Source organism: Typopeltis vanoorti, chromosome 4, assembly GCF_054136105.1.
Source record: "Typopeltis vanoorti isolate ZY-2024b chromosome 4, IOZ_Tvanoo_1.0, whole genome shotgun sequence".
Lineage (NCBI taxonomy): Eukaryota > Metazoa > Arthropoda > Arachnida > Uropygi > Thelyphonidae > Typopeltis > Typopeltis vanoorti.
Window position 1 is genome coordinate 108,642,182 of NC_143552.1, and position 14,269 is coordinate 108,656,450.

Consider the following 14,269-nt stretch of genomic DNA (forward strand, 5'->3'; position numbering starts at 1 on the left):
CAGTGTTATTTCCACTGAGATTCTGCACCCTGGGAGTGGATGATTCATCTCTTATCATGAGTAGCATTTTTCACATTTATCTTTCCTATCCTGCTGAAATATGCTATATCCTTTGATTTCTTTCCCTATTAGAATATCTTCCTCAGTTAAGTAAGTTTCATTGATTCCAACAACCTAATACTCCTAGCATTTGCATATGGATCTTTAAAAAATGAATTCATAAGCAACAATATGTGTCTCAGTTTTACTCTGCTAAAAACAGGATGAATTAGATATTTAATATATCAGATATTTCATGTTTTTCAGTATAGTTTTTGAGATAATTGATGCTAAAGTATATTTGTATAAGCTAGACATATTTGACTGATTTCAAATTAGTCAAAATTGCTTATTATATATATATATATATATATATATATATATATATATATATAATATTATTATTTTTTTTTAAATTAAGGAAAAATTGACTACTCTTGCTGAACACTCGGTATCAGAGGAAACATTAAATATCCTTAAGACTTCACCAGGTCATTTGGAGGTTATAGATGAATCTATAAAATTGAATACTGGCCGCAAAACTAAATGCTTACAAGTTGTTAGCCACTGTGATCGACCAATTCAGGTAAGCTAAAGCATTGTGGTAATTTTATGTATACATATGATATGGGGTTATGAATAAATTAACTATAGTAATTTTCACTGCATATGAAGATTGTAAGTCCCTTGCTGTGTTATGATAGTGACAAACTGATTAGGAGGAGGGCATTGATACTAAATGAATCAATATGCAGGTTGTGCAGAAGAAATTATATAAGTTTTGTGGATCTATGGTCTGAGTTTGATAGATGGAAAGAGTTATATAATGTTGACAGACTGCTCTTAAATGGTTTGGGTGTTAGGTGTCTAGAGAGAATTTTTTCACTGAGAATGTGAAAGAACAGTGAAGAAAATTTAAGTAATTATGATAGATGGATGGATGGATGCAGGTGTGTGTAAAGGCATCCATGAAGTGAGTGAATGTGACAATGATCAACAAATGTGGAACCTAGTCCCTCAAACAACAGTATTGAATAAGGTAGTCAATTCAGGATGCATAGGTTGTTGGAAGGATGCTACGATTTCTATATAATAATGCCAGAAGTATCAGGAACAAGAGAGAGAGAGAGAGAGAGAAGAATTTTTGGCATTGGTTAGTGCAACCTTGCCAAAAGTAATTGATATTAGTGAAATTTGTCTAATGCCCGATGATGTAGTTACAGGGATAGAGCATGAAGGGTTCAGTATTTTTCAGGAGGACAAAGAAGATAGTATTGGGGAAGAGTAGGAGTAGGAGTACTGCTGATGATAGCAGATGAAATGCAGCCAAAAAGAATAGGAGACAGGCAGATGGAGATGGCATTTCCTTTGAGTGAGATTGAAGCCAATAAGACAAAATATGTTGTTAGTTGTGGCTATAGGCCAAGGGTTTTCCAGGGATGATCTGGAAGACATACATCAGCAAATTAATGTAATGAGTGTAGGTTGAGTAATTATTATGGAGACTTCAGCTACAGAGAATAGATTCAAAGGAGGAAATATCACATGGCAGGAAGAAAATGGAATTTATACACCATATTTACCTGAATTATAACTCGCCCTCCCGTATATCTTGCACCCCTGATTTTACTATACAAAAAAAGAAATTAAAAAGTTTCGCATATACCTTGCACACAAAAAAAGTTTAAAACTTTAAGAAATAGATAGTGAATGTTGTTATGGCAGTTTCAGATATTTTGGAATTTGATTGAAGAGAATCAGCATTTCAACTCAACAATCGTCAGTTTGCCTCTTTTTGTTGAGTCGTGCGATTTTTTGTTAGTACCACACCAATCATATGCATAGAGATGGAAGCAAACAGCAGAGGTTCCTTCCATCTTAATTAAGATCAAGAGACCATCATTAGAACTGTTGTGCAATTGGATTTTGAGAGTTTGGGACATGATTTCTTTATTTAATTAATAATTTAATAATTAATTTAATTGCAGAAGCATTGTTGCTAAAAAATTCAAATATATCTCGTGATGAAGGTGAGCATCTGATCATGAAAATGACATTGATAATTAAAATTTAAATGCATTCATTTTATAAATAATGTGAGAAATTATAAATTATAATGAATACGGAGGATTTAATTATAAACATCAATTTCGTCTTTTTCCTGTTTTTTATTTTTGTGAAAATTCCCGCATATATCTCACACCATGATCTTTTAACTTTAATTTGGGGGAAAAAAGTGTCAGTTATATTTGAGTAAATACGACAATTACCGAGAGATAATTACCTGAGGCAGCATGTAATGGAGGAGACTTGGAGTATGAGTGTATTAGATCTAATCAAGGCAACAGAAAAGTTATCCATAACCAAGGTGGCCATACTACCTCCAATTAGAGGGAGAGAGATCATGCAATCTTGACTTGGATGATTGCAAAACATGGAGAAAATTCTATATGCGTGGATAGGCTTATGTGTTCGTCAGACATGTAATAGATTTCACGGTATGATATGAAACAGATGGATAAGAAAATAATTATTTATTAACTTAGAAGCTAATATTTCGCTGGTATTATATCCAGCATCTTCAGCATCTTCAGCATCATCATTTTTTTTTTTAACTTAGATGGAGTCATATTAGGACTTTAGTCTTTTGTTGCATGCTGCAATTACTCATACTAGCCCCACTGTTACACCAGATTGTGGTTGTCTTGCTTTTGTAACAAACTTTGTGTTGTGTGCTCTGAAGATGCTGGATATAATACCAGCGAAATATTAGCGTCTAAGTTAATAAATAGTTATTTTCTTATCCATCTGTGTTCATATCATATACCGTGAAATCTATTACAACATGGAGAAAATTCTGTCAAGAATGGGTATATGTGGAACTACAAGGTAGGTGATTACGACAATCCAAAGAGGAAGTTTGAAGCTGTGCTATGACATAAAAACTTGCAAAGGAAGGATATTAGTAGTGCATGGGAGATAATTAAGAGACAACTGGAGGAATCAATATGAGACTCTATACCAAGTTCAGGAAGGCTAATCAGGTAGTAGTTAGATGGATGAGTAGTATCATTAAGCAGATGCTACAAAGAGTGTTGTAACGGGTATATAAGCAGAAAGGTGACCAGCAAGCTCATGAGCAGTACAAAAGTCAGGTCAAAAAGGTGATCAGCATGTTATAGAATGCAAAATCCAATTATGAAAAGAAACTAGCCGAGCATATGAAAGGAAATGCTAAAGAGTTCTTTTTTGTTGCATAGCAAGTAACGGGAACAATGACTATGGAAGAATAACCAATTCCCTTGAGTGTTACATAACAATATAGATATACATAACAATAAGAATATGACACTGTGAAGGGCAGCATGGCTTTGTGAATGGTTGGTCACCTGATTAATTTACTAACTTTTTATAATAGAGTGACAGCTGACTTGAATAAAGGAAATGGCTACACAATGATTCTGCTAGATTTTGCAAAGGAATTTGATGGAATATCACATGGAACTCTGTTACATGAATTAGAACAAATGGGGATGAATATGAGGATAGCTGATGGACAGATACCAAAAAATGGTATATGGAGAAGTACAATCTAGGAGAAAGCAGGTGACACTGCGGTGTGCTGCAAGGTCCTGTGCTAAGACCATTACTGTTTAATTTGTACTGTATATACATGACATAGGAAATAATCTGAAGGAAAATATTCAATATTGTTTGCTGATGATGCAAAATTGGGTAAAGTAATAAGTGGAGTAATCAAGATGATGTGGAGAGCTTGCAGAATGACTTAAATAGGCTGTCAATATGGGCAAAAATAATGAATTTCAGATTAATGTGGAGAAATATAAAGTTATGCATTTGGTGATAAATAGATTACAAGCTGTGTACCATACTAATGGAACTGTACTCCAGGAAATAGATGAAGCTAGGGATGGGTTGTAGATGATAGAGAGTTGAGATTTATAGAGCAAATTGCTAAAGTTATGAAGGTAGCTCTTTGGATTACTTGAGTATTGAACACACTAACAAGTACAGATCCCAGGGTGGATGTTAGCAGGGGTGGCCTCTTGTGGGAATGGATGCTTGGGGGAAGGGAGATGACATCAGGTAACACTGAGTCCAGTGGAGTCTGGAGGGGATAATGATAGGTATAGATGCAGTGACATTTTTATGCTTTATACTAATGCCAGGAATATCCGGAATAAAGGAGATGAATTGGTGACGCTGATAGCATCAGTCTGGCCAAAGATTACTGAGATCTCTGAGACGTGGTTGACGGAAAATGATATAATAACAGGAATAGAAGTAGCAGAGTAAAGCATTTTTGATAGGATAGGAAGGGAAAATGCTTTGGAGTACTGCTTATGTCCTCTAACAGCAGATGCTTTGGAAGGCAGTACTAATGGTTTTGAAAGGCATATGGTTGAGGTAGAGGTGGGGAAGACATGATATTTAGTGTGATGTTGCTACAAGCCAAGGAGCACAGAAGATGAGGGAGCAGATGTTTAGGCAATTGAGCTTGGCAAGTGCAAGAAGAATGATTGTTATGCGAGATTTTAACTTCAGCAATATAAGTTGGGAAGAGGAAAATGCATATAGTAATAAGGGAATGGAATTTCTGGAATTCTTGAGGGAGAGATCTTTTAGGCCAGCGCTTCCCAAACTGTGGGCCACAGCCCCCTTGGGGGCCATAGGTTTTGTTGAGGGGGCTGCGAAATAATGAAAACAAATTTAAAATGTTTTAAGACTAAGTAGATTTTTTTATTTTAAAAGAAACGTATTTAACTTTTATTATTTATTATTTCTTTTTTGTTATTTTTTATATTTTAATGGAAAAATTCACACATTGGTGTTGGTTCACAAACTTTGCTTCCTGCGCATTTCAGCGCTTAATGAATATTAGTAAATATTGCTTATTCATATGTTTCATTTCAAAGCAGTGGTTAATTGTATTTACTTCGAATGCTCTCCAGGGAAGCTCCAAATCTTCCTGTCCCTTTCATCACGCGTTCGTAATCAGGGACTGTTGATATTGACTTTATATACATATCAAAACTCATTTTATATTATCACTGTCATCCGAGCTAGTTTTCTGTTACCAATAAAAGGTTTCACATATACTTCACACATGAAAAAATGCTTAAACAAGTTCATGTGGGAAGATAGTAACTCGCTTTCAGTGGTAAACAACACGCCCTCCCTAACAGCCACTATACTGCAGAGGCAATAAAAACAAGTACTTTTATTATGCCATTGAATAAGGTATGAGGAGTCTGTGTAATATATTTCTCAACAAATAGTGCAATTAGAGACAACTATGATAAAAACACACTAATTAATGAATCACATGTCCCCTCATACAGAAACTATGCTGTATAGACTGAAACAAAACCATATGTTGCATGGGCAAACACAGTATGCAAATAAAAACTATTGTTATTAATTAGATGTGTGTGAGTTTGATTTCCCAAGGCAGCAATAAAATTTAACCAAACGTGTTAAAATTCGTAAAAGTGTTAAAACTAAGTAATATATATAATGAATGTTATGGCAGTTTCACATATGGAATTCGGTTGAAGAGAGTTAGCATTTCAACTCAATTGTCAGCTATGCTTTTATCTTTCGGTTGCGCAATATTTTGTTAATACCGCACCAATCATATGCACATTTTAATAACCTGCCTTTGCTGTCTGTTTCGCATTAGGCTTAATTATCATAAAGGGGAAAAAATCACAAAAGAGAAAAATGTTCCTGGTCCAGGGATTCCCTTATTCAGGTAATATTCACTAATTTCATGTTATCAGTCTGTGGTGTGCCAGTATCAGTAAGTAGTGATATTATTTGATCTATTCTACATTAAAAAATTTAACCCTGAGATGGATAAGTGGCTGATAAAAAAATAAAAAAAAATCCCTTGAACAATCAGAAGCATCAGAAACAGACTCAAAAAAAGGACAGTATTTCATATTTTACCAGAACAGCCCACATCGTCTTCAGAACCAAACGGTAAGAGGCAAAAAATGTAATATATGCATTTGATTTTTGCAATATTCACTGTGTATGTGTTGTATTGAATATAAATACAATAAATATTATAATAATATATCTCTCTATTACAATTTTTTTTCGAGGCCGGGCCGTGAAATATTTTAATTTTTGCAAAGGGAGCCCTGACATCCAGAAGTTTGGGAAGCACTGTCTTAGGCAACATGTAGTAGAGGAAACAAGACGTTCAAGAGTTTTGGATTTGATCATAGTATCAGAAGAGCTGATAATAACTGAGATGGCATCTCTCCCCACTGTTGGAGAGAATGACCATGTCATTTTGACTTGGAGGATGAACAGACATGCATACACACCAGAATCCAAACAACAGTCAAAACAATGGACAGAAGCCGGTTGTTCAGTGCAAAAAGAAGACAAAGGTGGTTCCATCAGCAGGAAAGATCATGACATCGGTGTTTTGGGATACTAAAGGCATTTTGTTTATTAATTATCTTGAGAAGGGTAAAATAATAACTGGGGAATATTATTCTGATATTTTAACCAGACTAGAGGAAAAAATTCATGAGAAAAGACCCGGTTTGCAGAAGAAAAAAAAAACATCTTTTATCAGGACAATGCATCTGCCCACAAAACTGTTCTGGAAAGGAAAATTAAGGGATCTGAACTATGAATTGTTGGAACATCCACCCTATTCTCCAGATTGGGCTCCGCCTGACTTCTGTCTCTTCCCAAAACTAAAACTCTTCCTCGCTGGTCAGCATTTTTTTTCTTCGAAGAAAAATGCTGGTCAGCATTTTTATTCGAATCTAGAGGTGATTGCAGCTGTAGAAGGGGTGTTTTGCAGATCTTACTAAGAACTACTACAGGGAAGGGATAATGGTGCTGGAGCACCACTGGAATAAATGTATTAGTCTTAAGGAAGATTATGTTGAAAAATAAAAATAATTTTGAAATTATAAATTCGTTTTTTCATTGTTAGGCCAAGAACTTTTCAGACCACCAGTAGGAGGAGAAATGTTTGTGGAAGAATGACATTGTATTGTGGGATAAAAATGCGAATAGACTAACTGATGCAGAAGACATAGTGGCGTTGTTCAATAAACACTTTATTGGAGTATTTCGTCCTGGAGAAGTAAGTTTTAATACTAGAGGGATAGGGTGGGTTCGAGGTTTAGAGATGCAAGAGGAGAGTGTGTTCCAAATACTGACTACCCTGGATGCCATTAAAGCTATGGGGCTGGATGGTATTTCATCACAGGTTTTGAGATAATGCGCTAAAGAACTGACAGCTTCGTTGACCTGGCTTTTCAATGAAAGTCTGGCTATGGGAAAGGTACCCAATGAATGGAAGGAAGGTAAGATAGCACCATTGCATAAGGGAACTAGCAGATTATGTCTTACTATAGGCAGTTTGTGTTTCATCAGTATACAACGTTGGGCAGATGAAGGTAATGTTATTTGTGAGCATTAACATGGATTTGTTAAGGGTGCTCTTGCTTCAGTAATATGATTGCCTTTTATAATAAAGTGACAAGAGCAGTTGATGAAGGAAAGGCATATACTGCCATTTTCTTGGATTTTGCAAAGGCATTTGAGAAGGTGCCACATAATAAGCTTATACTGAAATTGCAGCACATGGGTTTAGATGTCGGATGAGTCAACTGGATTCAGGATTGCCAATCCTGAATCCAATCGACTAAACCCTGATAGAAACATTTAAGTTTCTATCAGGGTTTTATAGAATTGATTGACAGAATTGAGAATTGTTTCAGCACTTGGCTAGAGGGGGGGGGGGGGAAACAAAAGGTTATCCTTGGAAGTTGAGTAAGAGCATGGTTAGTAGGAGTATGTGAAACTAAGTGGTGGTGATGTACCATCAAGTCCTATGGTCTTATTGACATCCAGTTTATTTATTTCTTCATATACCCATGCTCACTCACCATCAATAATTCTTGCCCCCCCCCTTCCCATGTTACGTTCTCAAGGATGGAATACCTTAATGAATTGCTCATTTAACACCTCTTTCTTGTTGCTTATCATTCTACCATTATTACTAACCAACATGATCCTCCCATAATCATTCTTCCTTCTACTGGTCATTTATCGAAAAAACTCCTTAGGATTTCTTTTAGTCTCATTTACTAACTGTTAGTCATACTGCACTTTTGCTACTGTTACTAAGCAAGGAAAGTCTCGCTCATTCGTTGTACTTCTCATGTCACTTATTATTGCCACTCATCTTGTGCTGTCTCCACAATGCCTTTTTCTTCCAGATTGCATGTTTCACCTCTTCAGTCATTCATTGTGTACCTACCTTATTTAATCTTCTTGCCTTTGAAATGCAATCAATCATTGCCTCTGCCAGATTCCTGAGTATTGACTAAGTAGCACTGATTTCCTTCCCCATCCAGTTTCTCATTCTATGATATAGTGCATGCGTATAGTTCCATATATAATCCTTTTTCACAAGAATCTTGATGTGGCTGGCCACCACCCAAGTGATCACTTTATGGTCACTTTAACTAACTAGAGAAAGATTTGACACCTCATTTTCAATAATGATCACTCTTTTACCTTATTAGCTAAACCAATTTCCTATACAGTTTCTTCTCAATGCCTTCCACATTAACAGGTTTATAGCAACACCCTACTAAACATTTCATCCTATCCATCTTCACTTCACACCATATTCTTACTACTTGCACCCTGCACCTTATATAGGTGCAACTTCCCTCCCATCATCTACAGCACTCTTCTTCCCTTTCTGTCCTGTTTGTGTTAGCAATAAGTGACTGCATAACTGTCATATTACCATTGAGATCTGATTTCAGTGTGAAGAATGAATTACATTGAGTCACCCATTCACTGATTATTCCCTTTCAAAAAGCAGTGAATGACATGGATTTAGAAATTATTTCCTAATTATACAGGTAAAGAATAGCTAGAATATATTATGGTGAGTGATTGGAAATGGCAGGATAAATTTTTTCAAGGTAATGTTTGCTGGCATATGTTGTGCTAGTCTGGATATATGATAAGTAGATGTCTTGGCAATCTTATATAATAATGTTTTACGTAAAAATTTTTTACATTGAAAATCATCTTTCATAAATTCTTTATCTGCAAATAGCTTTCAGCAGCTTATTATTTTTTGGTTGTTTGGTAAAATATTATTTCTGACATTTCAGATAGGAAGCCATTATCATTTTATTGAAACAAACAAGAATCTCACTTTTGACAGAGCTGAGTCTTATGGAATGAGGCTGGTAAGTATTTAGCTTTCTTTTCTGATTGATTGCTTGTGATGTTCAATATGTGTAGATCCCATTTAGAATTTTCTGAACCTGGGTTTCATATTGCTCCTATTAGGTTTTTTACAAGAAGTTCTATATGGAAGTGAAATCTGAACAATAAAACAAAAAGACTAACAAAGATTACTAACAGCTGAAATGAAGTTTATTAGAAAAACTACAAAATATACTCTATTCCATCACAAAACAAATAATGAAGAAATTATGAAAGATTTAAACCAGGAATCAGTAATAGAAAAAATTTAAAAATGTAAACATAAATGGATGGAACACATTGAAAGAATGAAAACATATAGCCCCTTAAGCACCCCATAGTGAAATATTATTATTATTATTATTATTATTATTATTATGGGCAACTCCATGGAGTCCTTAGACTCATCAAGGCCCTAAACTGCATGCCAAGCACTATCCAATATTTGCACAGCATCTATCATACTTAGCTTTGAACTCCTTCACAATCATGGCACCCACAACAGACTCTGGCAATCTATTCCACTCATTCACCACTCTCTCTCCAAACAAAAAAATCTAGTTCTGACACCTCTGCTAACTGCACTCTTCCTCAGTTTCCAAGAATGGCCTCTAGTTCTCCCACTACCAATCCTGTTCTGAAAACATTTCTCTGTATTAATCTTGTAAAAACCCTTTAGTAATTTGTGTCTCAATCATATTACCCTTTTTCTGCCTGTCAATCAATTTCTGTAACCCACAAATCTTCAACCTGTCCTCATAAGGCTCATTCCATAGACCTGCTAAATCTTGGTCACTCGTCTCTGGATCCTCTCTACCCCCCCTTATCGCCAAGAAACCTAGGTGACCAGATCTGTGCACAGTAGTCAAGGTGATGTCTTACCAAGGCACTATAAAGAGGTATAATAACTTGCTTGTCTCTGCTCTTCAGAGTATTCTTCAGTAACTAAGTAATTCGAAGAGCTGCTTTATCCACTTTTGCAATATGCACTCTAAACTTTAACTCCCTATCCACTAATAACTCCAAATCCCTGGCTCACTAATTTCCTAGAGTAATGTTCCATCAATGTTGTAGACAGCTGGTAATCTTTTCACCCCAAAATGCCACATTAAACTGATATCCTTTCTCAGGCTCCAAATGCAACTCATCTTAGATTTCTTGGAGATCAAGCAGTGGAGGAGAGCATCTAGAGATGAGTAACTAGGATGGTGACAGGTCTGTAGAATGCTCCTTATGAGGTAGATTGAAGATGTGTGTGTGTGTGTGTGAGAGAGAGAGAGAGAGAGAGAGAGATTAGCATAGTTTAACTGACAGCAGAAGAGTAAGGACATGATATAAACTTATAAGTTACTAAAGGGATTCTATCAGATTTGACATAAAACAAATTTTTCAATATGTGATGAGTTGGGAGGGAATGAGGGATTGTTCTTGGAAGTTGTGTAAGAGCATGCAGACTAGATTTTTTGCTTGGAAAGTGGTGAATGAGTGAACTGGATTGCCAGAGGTAGCTGTGAGTGTTCCGAAGTGAATGAGTTGAAGGATATAATAGGTATTGTGTGAATAATAGTTAGCATAGGTCTCAGGCAATGAGTCTTTGACTCCATAGAGATACCTGTGTAATAATAATGAGTGGAAAAGAATGATTACAGTGTGTTGGCCATTTTGAGCAAGCAGTCATATTAAGAAGAAAGAATAAATGAAAGAATTAGAGGTTGAATGAGCTTATAAATGGCAGTGTTCCCTGTATTGATGGCAGCAGAGATCGGGGTGCATTCAAACTGGTTGTAAGTTAGGACTGAATTTTATATGCCTTTCACTCAGGTTATTTCAGTTGGAAAAACAAAATCTACAAACAAATTGAAGGTACTGCCATGAGTAGCCCTCTGTCTCCACCTTTGGCAAACTACTATTTGAAACAATTCGAAGATACTATGTTCTCATCCATTCATCCTCAACCATCTCTTTGGTACCATTACATCAATGATGTTTTTGCTGTTTGGCCACACACTGAAGATGAACTTTCCACTTTTCTACAATGGATAAATAACCTTCACCCATGCATCCAATTCACTATGGAAAAAGAAAACTCTGGTACTTTACCATTTTTGGACATCTTCTGGTACTTTATCTACAAGCGTCTTTCAAAAACCCACATTTACTGGCGGATACATTCACAAAAATTCTGCGAACCACGCGTCTCAAAAATTTGGCATTCTTAAATCTCTAATTCATAGAGCACATAAAGTTTGCTCTTCCCCAATAATCTCACAAGAAGAACTTTCCATCATTAAAAAGTTAACAGAATCAAATGATTACAACTCCAATCAAATCCAACAGATACTTGACTCCTATGTTCCAATACCTACAGTTTCTTCAACAGTCTGCAGAGTTCCTATTCCCTACATTCCAGGAATCTCAGAACCTATAGGTAGAATTCTGAAAAAGTATCAATTGATTCCAACATATATTCCTATCAACAAAATGTCTTCTTTATTACCTTCTACAAAGGATAAACTGTCTTCTCTATTGTTGGCTGGCATTTACCAAACACCTTGCGAATGCATCATCATCATCATCATCATCATCATCATCAAATTCCTGCCATGTACCCACAAGGGGTGTACAGGATATGATAGTACTACATGAAAAAATTATATCATTACTAACTTCCTATCTACAATTTTCCTCCAAATCAGTCTGTTACTTGTCAAGACTCCAACATTATCAGATCTTATATTTCTATCGTCTAAGGCACTTTGTACCGTATCAATCCACCTATATCTTGGTCTTCCTCTGGGTCGTTTTGCTGCCAACCTGGCAGAGAACACTTGTTTTGCTAATCTTTCCTCGCCCATTCTGTTTAGGTGACCAAACCACCTGAGATTAGCTCTGCTAACACATTCCTGGATGCTGACAATATCAAGTTCTTTCCTAATATCCTGGTTTTTAATATGATATTGCTATTGATGCCATCTGTTCACGGCTATAATCTTTCTCAGGACTCTCATATCTGCAGTCTCTAGTCTTTGGTCATGTGTTTTACTTCTGACCCAGCTCTCAGATCCATAAGTTAAAACTGGTTTGAACACTGTCTTGTATACAGCTAATTTAGTGTTCCAACTAATTTCTCTCTTATTCCATATGAATTTATTCAATTGACTTCCCACCATACCAGCTTTGCTGGTTCTGTTGTCTATTTCTATATTTAATTTACCATCTTCAGTAAAAATCGTGCCTAAGTAGCTGAAATGTTTTACTTGTTCCACAGGTTCTCCATTCACAACACAGTTGACATTTTCAATGAGTCTGCCTATTTTCATTGTCTTTGTCTTTTTATTGCTGACCTTCATGCCATATCTATTACAACAACTATTCAATTTAGTCAGAGAATCTTGCAGACTTGTAGCGGATTTATTTGGAAGTATAACATCATCTGCATAAAGCAAAGAGATGACATTAACATCTGAAATTCTAATATCATGTTTAATACTACTTTCCTTCATAATGTGATCCATATAGATAATGAATAAGAGAGGGGATAACATTCATCCTTGTCTCACACCAGATTTAACATTAAACAGCTTCTTGTACTTCCTTCAATTCTAACTGCTGACTTACAACTCAAATAAAGACTAAGTATTGCTTGATATAATGCCCCACTGACACCATATAACTGCAGCGTATTGAATATCTTCTCTCTTGGCACCTTATCATATGCCTTTTCCAAATCGACAAAACTTAAATGCAGATCTTTGTTATATTCCCATGCTTTCTCGACTATTTGTCGTAAAGTGAAGATCTGATTCTGAGAGCCTCTGTTTGGCCTGAATCCAGCTTGTTCTTCACTAAGCTTTTCTTCCACAATTCTTCTCAACCATTTCTCAAGTATCCTAGCATAGATCTTGCCAGGAACACTCAATAGGGAAATACCTCTGTAATTCTCACATTCAGTTTTATTTCCCTTTTTATATATGGGTACTATGAGAGCTCTACTCCAATCATCGGGAATTCGTCCCTCTGTCCAGGATTTCTGAACTATGCAGTGCAGCCACTGTAAGACTCTTATACCACCATACTTCAGCATTTCTAGTTGAATATCATCTACTCCAGCTGCCTTTCCACATTTCAAGCCTTTGATGGCTTTTTCTACTTCAAGTATGGATATGTATTCCTGACTGCATGCCTGGTCAGTGTTTTTACCACTGTGCTATCATCACTGCTTGTTTCATTTAGCAGTTTTTCAAAGTAATTACTCCATACTTCAAGGATATCTTATTCTGCAGTTTTCATGTCACCTTTATCATCTCTAACTCTTTTTGCAGCACTCTTTCCTCCATTCCTAAGCTTCTTCAACATCCTCCAGAATATTTTGCCACCTTCTTGATATTTATTTTCTATATTCTTGCCAAAGTCCTCCCATGACTTTTGTTTAGCTAGTTTTACACAGTGTTTAGCATTCTTGCATTTGTCTCTATATTCTCTAAGAGCACAAGCTGATTTATTTGACAGGAACTTTTGATATGCTTTCTTCTTTTCCTTCACTGCCTCTTTAACTTCCTGTGTCCACCAAGGAGTTCTGATTTTTTTATCCTTGCAGACAACCTTACCACATGCCTCTCTGGCAGAATCAATCAATGTTTTCTTCAGAGTTTGCCACTGAATCTCCAAGGTTTGATTCCTGTTCTCAAACTCTTTAATTTCTTCTTCAATAATCTTTGTGTATTTTAGTCTACAGTTCACATCTGAGAGCTGCTCAACTTTTATTCACTTTAAAACTTTCTTACATGTTATTCTTTTCAATATGAAATTCAATTTTATCCTGCTCAAGACTAAATAGTGATCACTTCCAATTTCAAATCCTCCGTACGCTCTGTTGTCCTGCACCAGTGGGAAAACATTACTATCAACAATAACATAGTCAATAAGACTTTTCTTATTC

General features: G+C 35.9%; 1 protein-coding gene across 1 annotated transcript in view; it reads left to right on the forward strand.

The window, feature by feature from the left end:
- The window catches only part of LOC150107598 (uncharacterized), a 419,637-nt gene that overhangs the window by 100,535 nt on the left and 304,833 nt on the right, over nucleotides 1–14,269 (forward strand). The window contains exons 6-7 of the mRNA XM_090391960.1: nucleotides 461–625; nucleotides 9,234–9,311. Coding sequence (XP_090248086.1) covers nucleotides 461–625; nucleotides 9,234–9,311 — 243 coding nt within the window. The remainder of the gene's footprint in view (nucleotides 1–460; nucleotides 626–9,233; nucleotides 9,312–14,269) is intronic.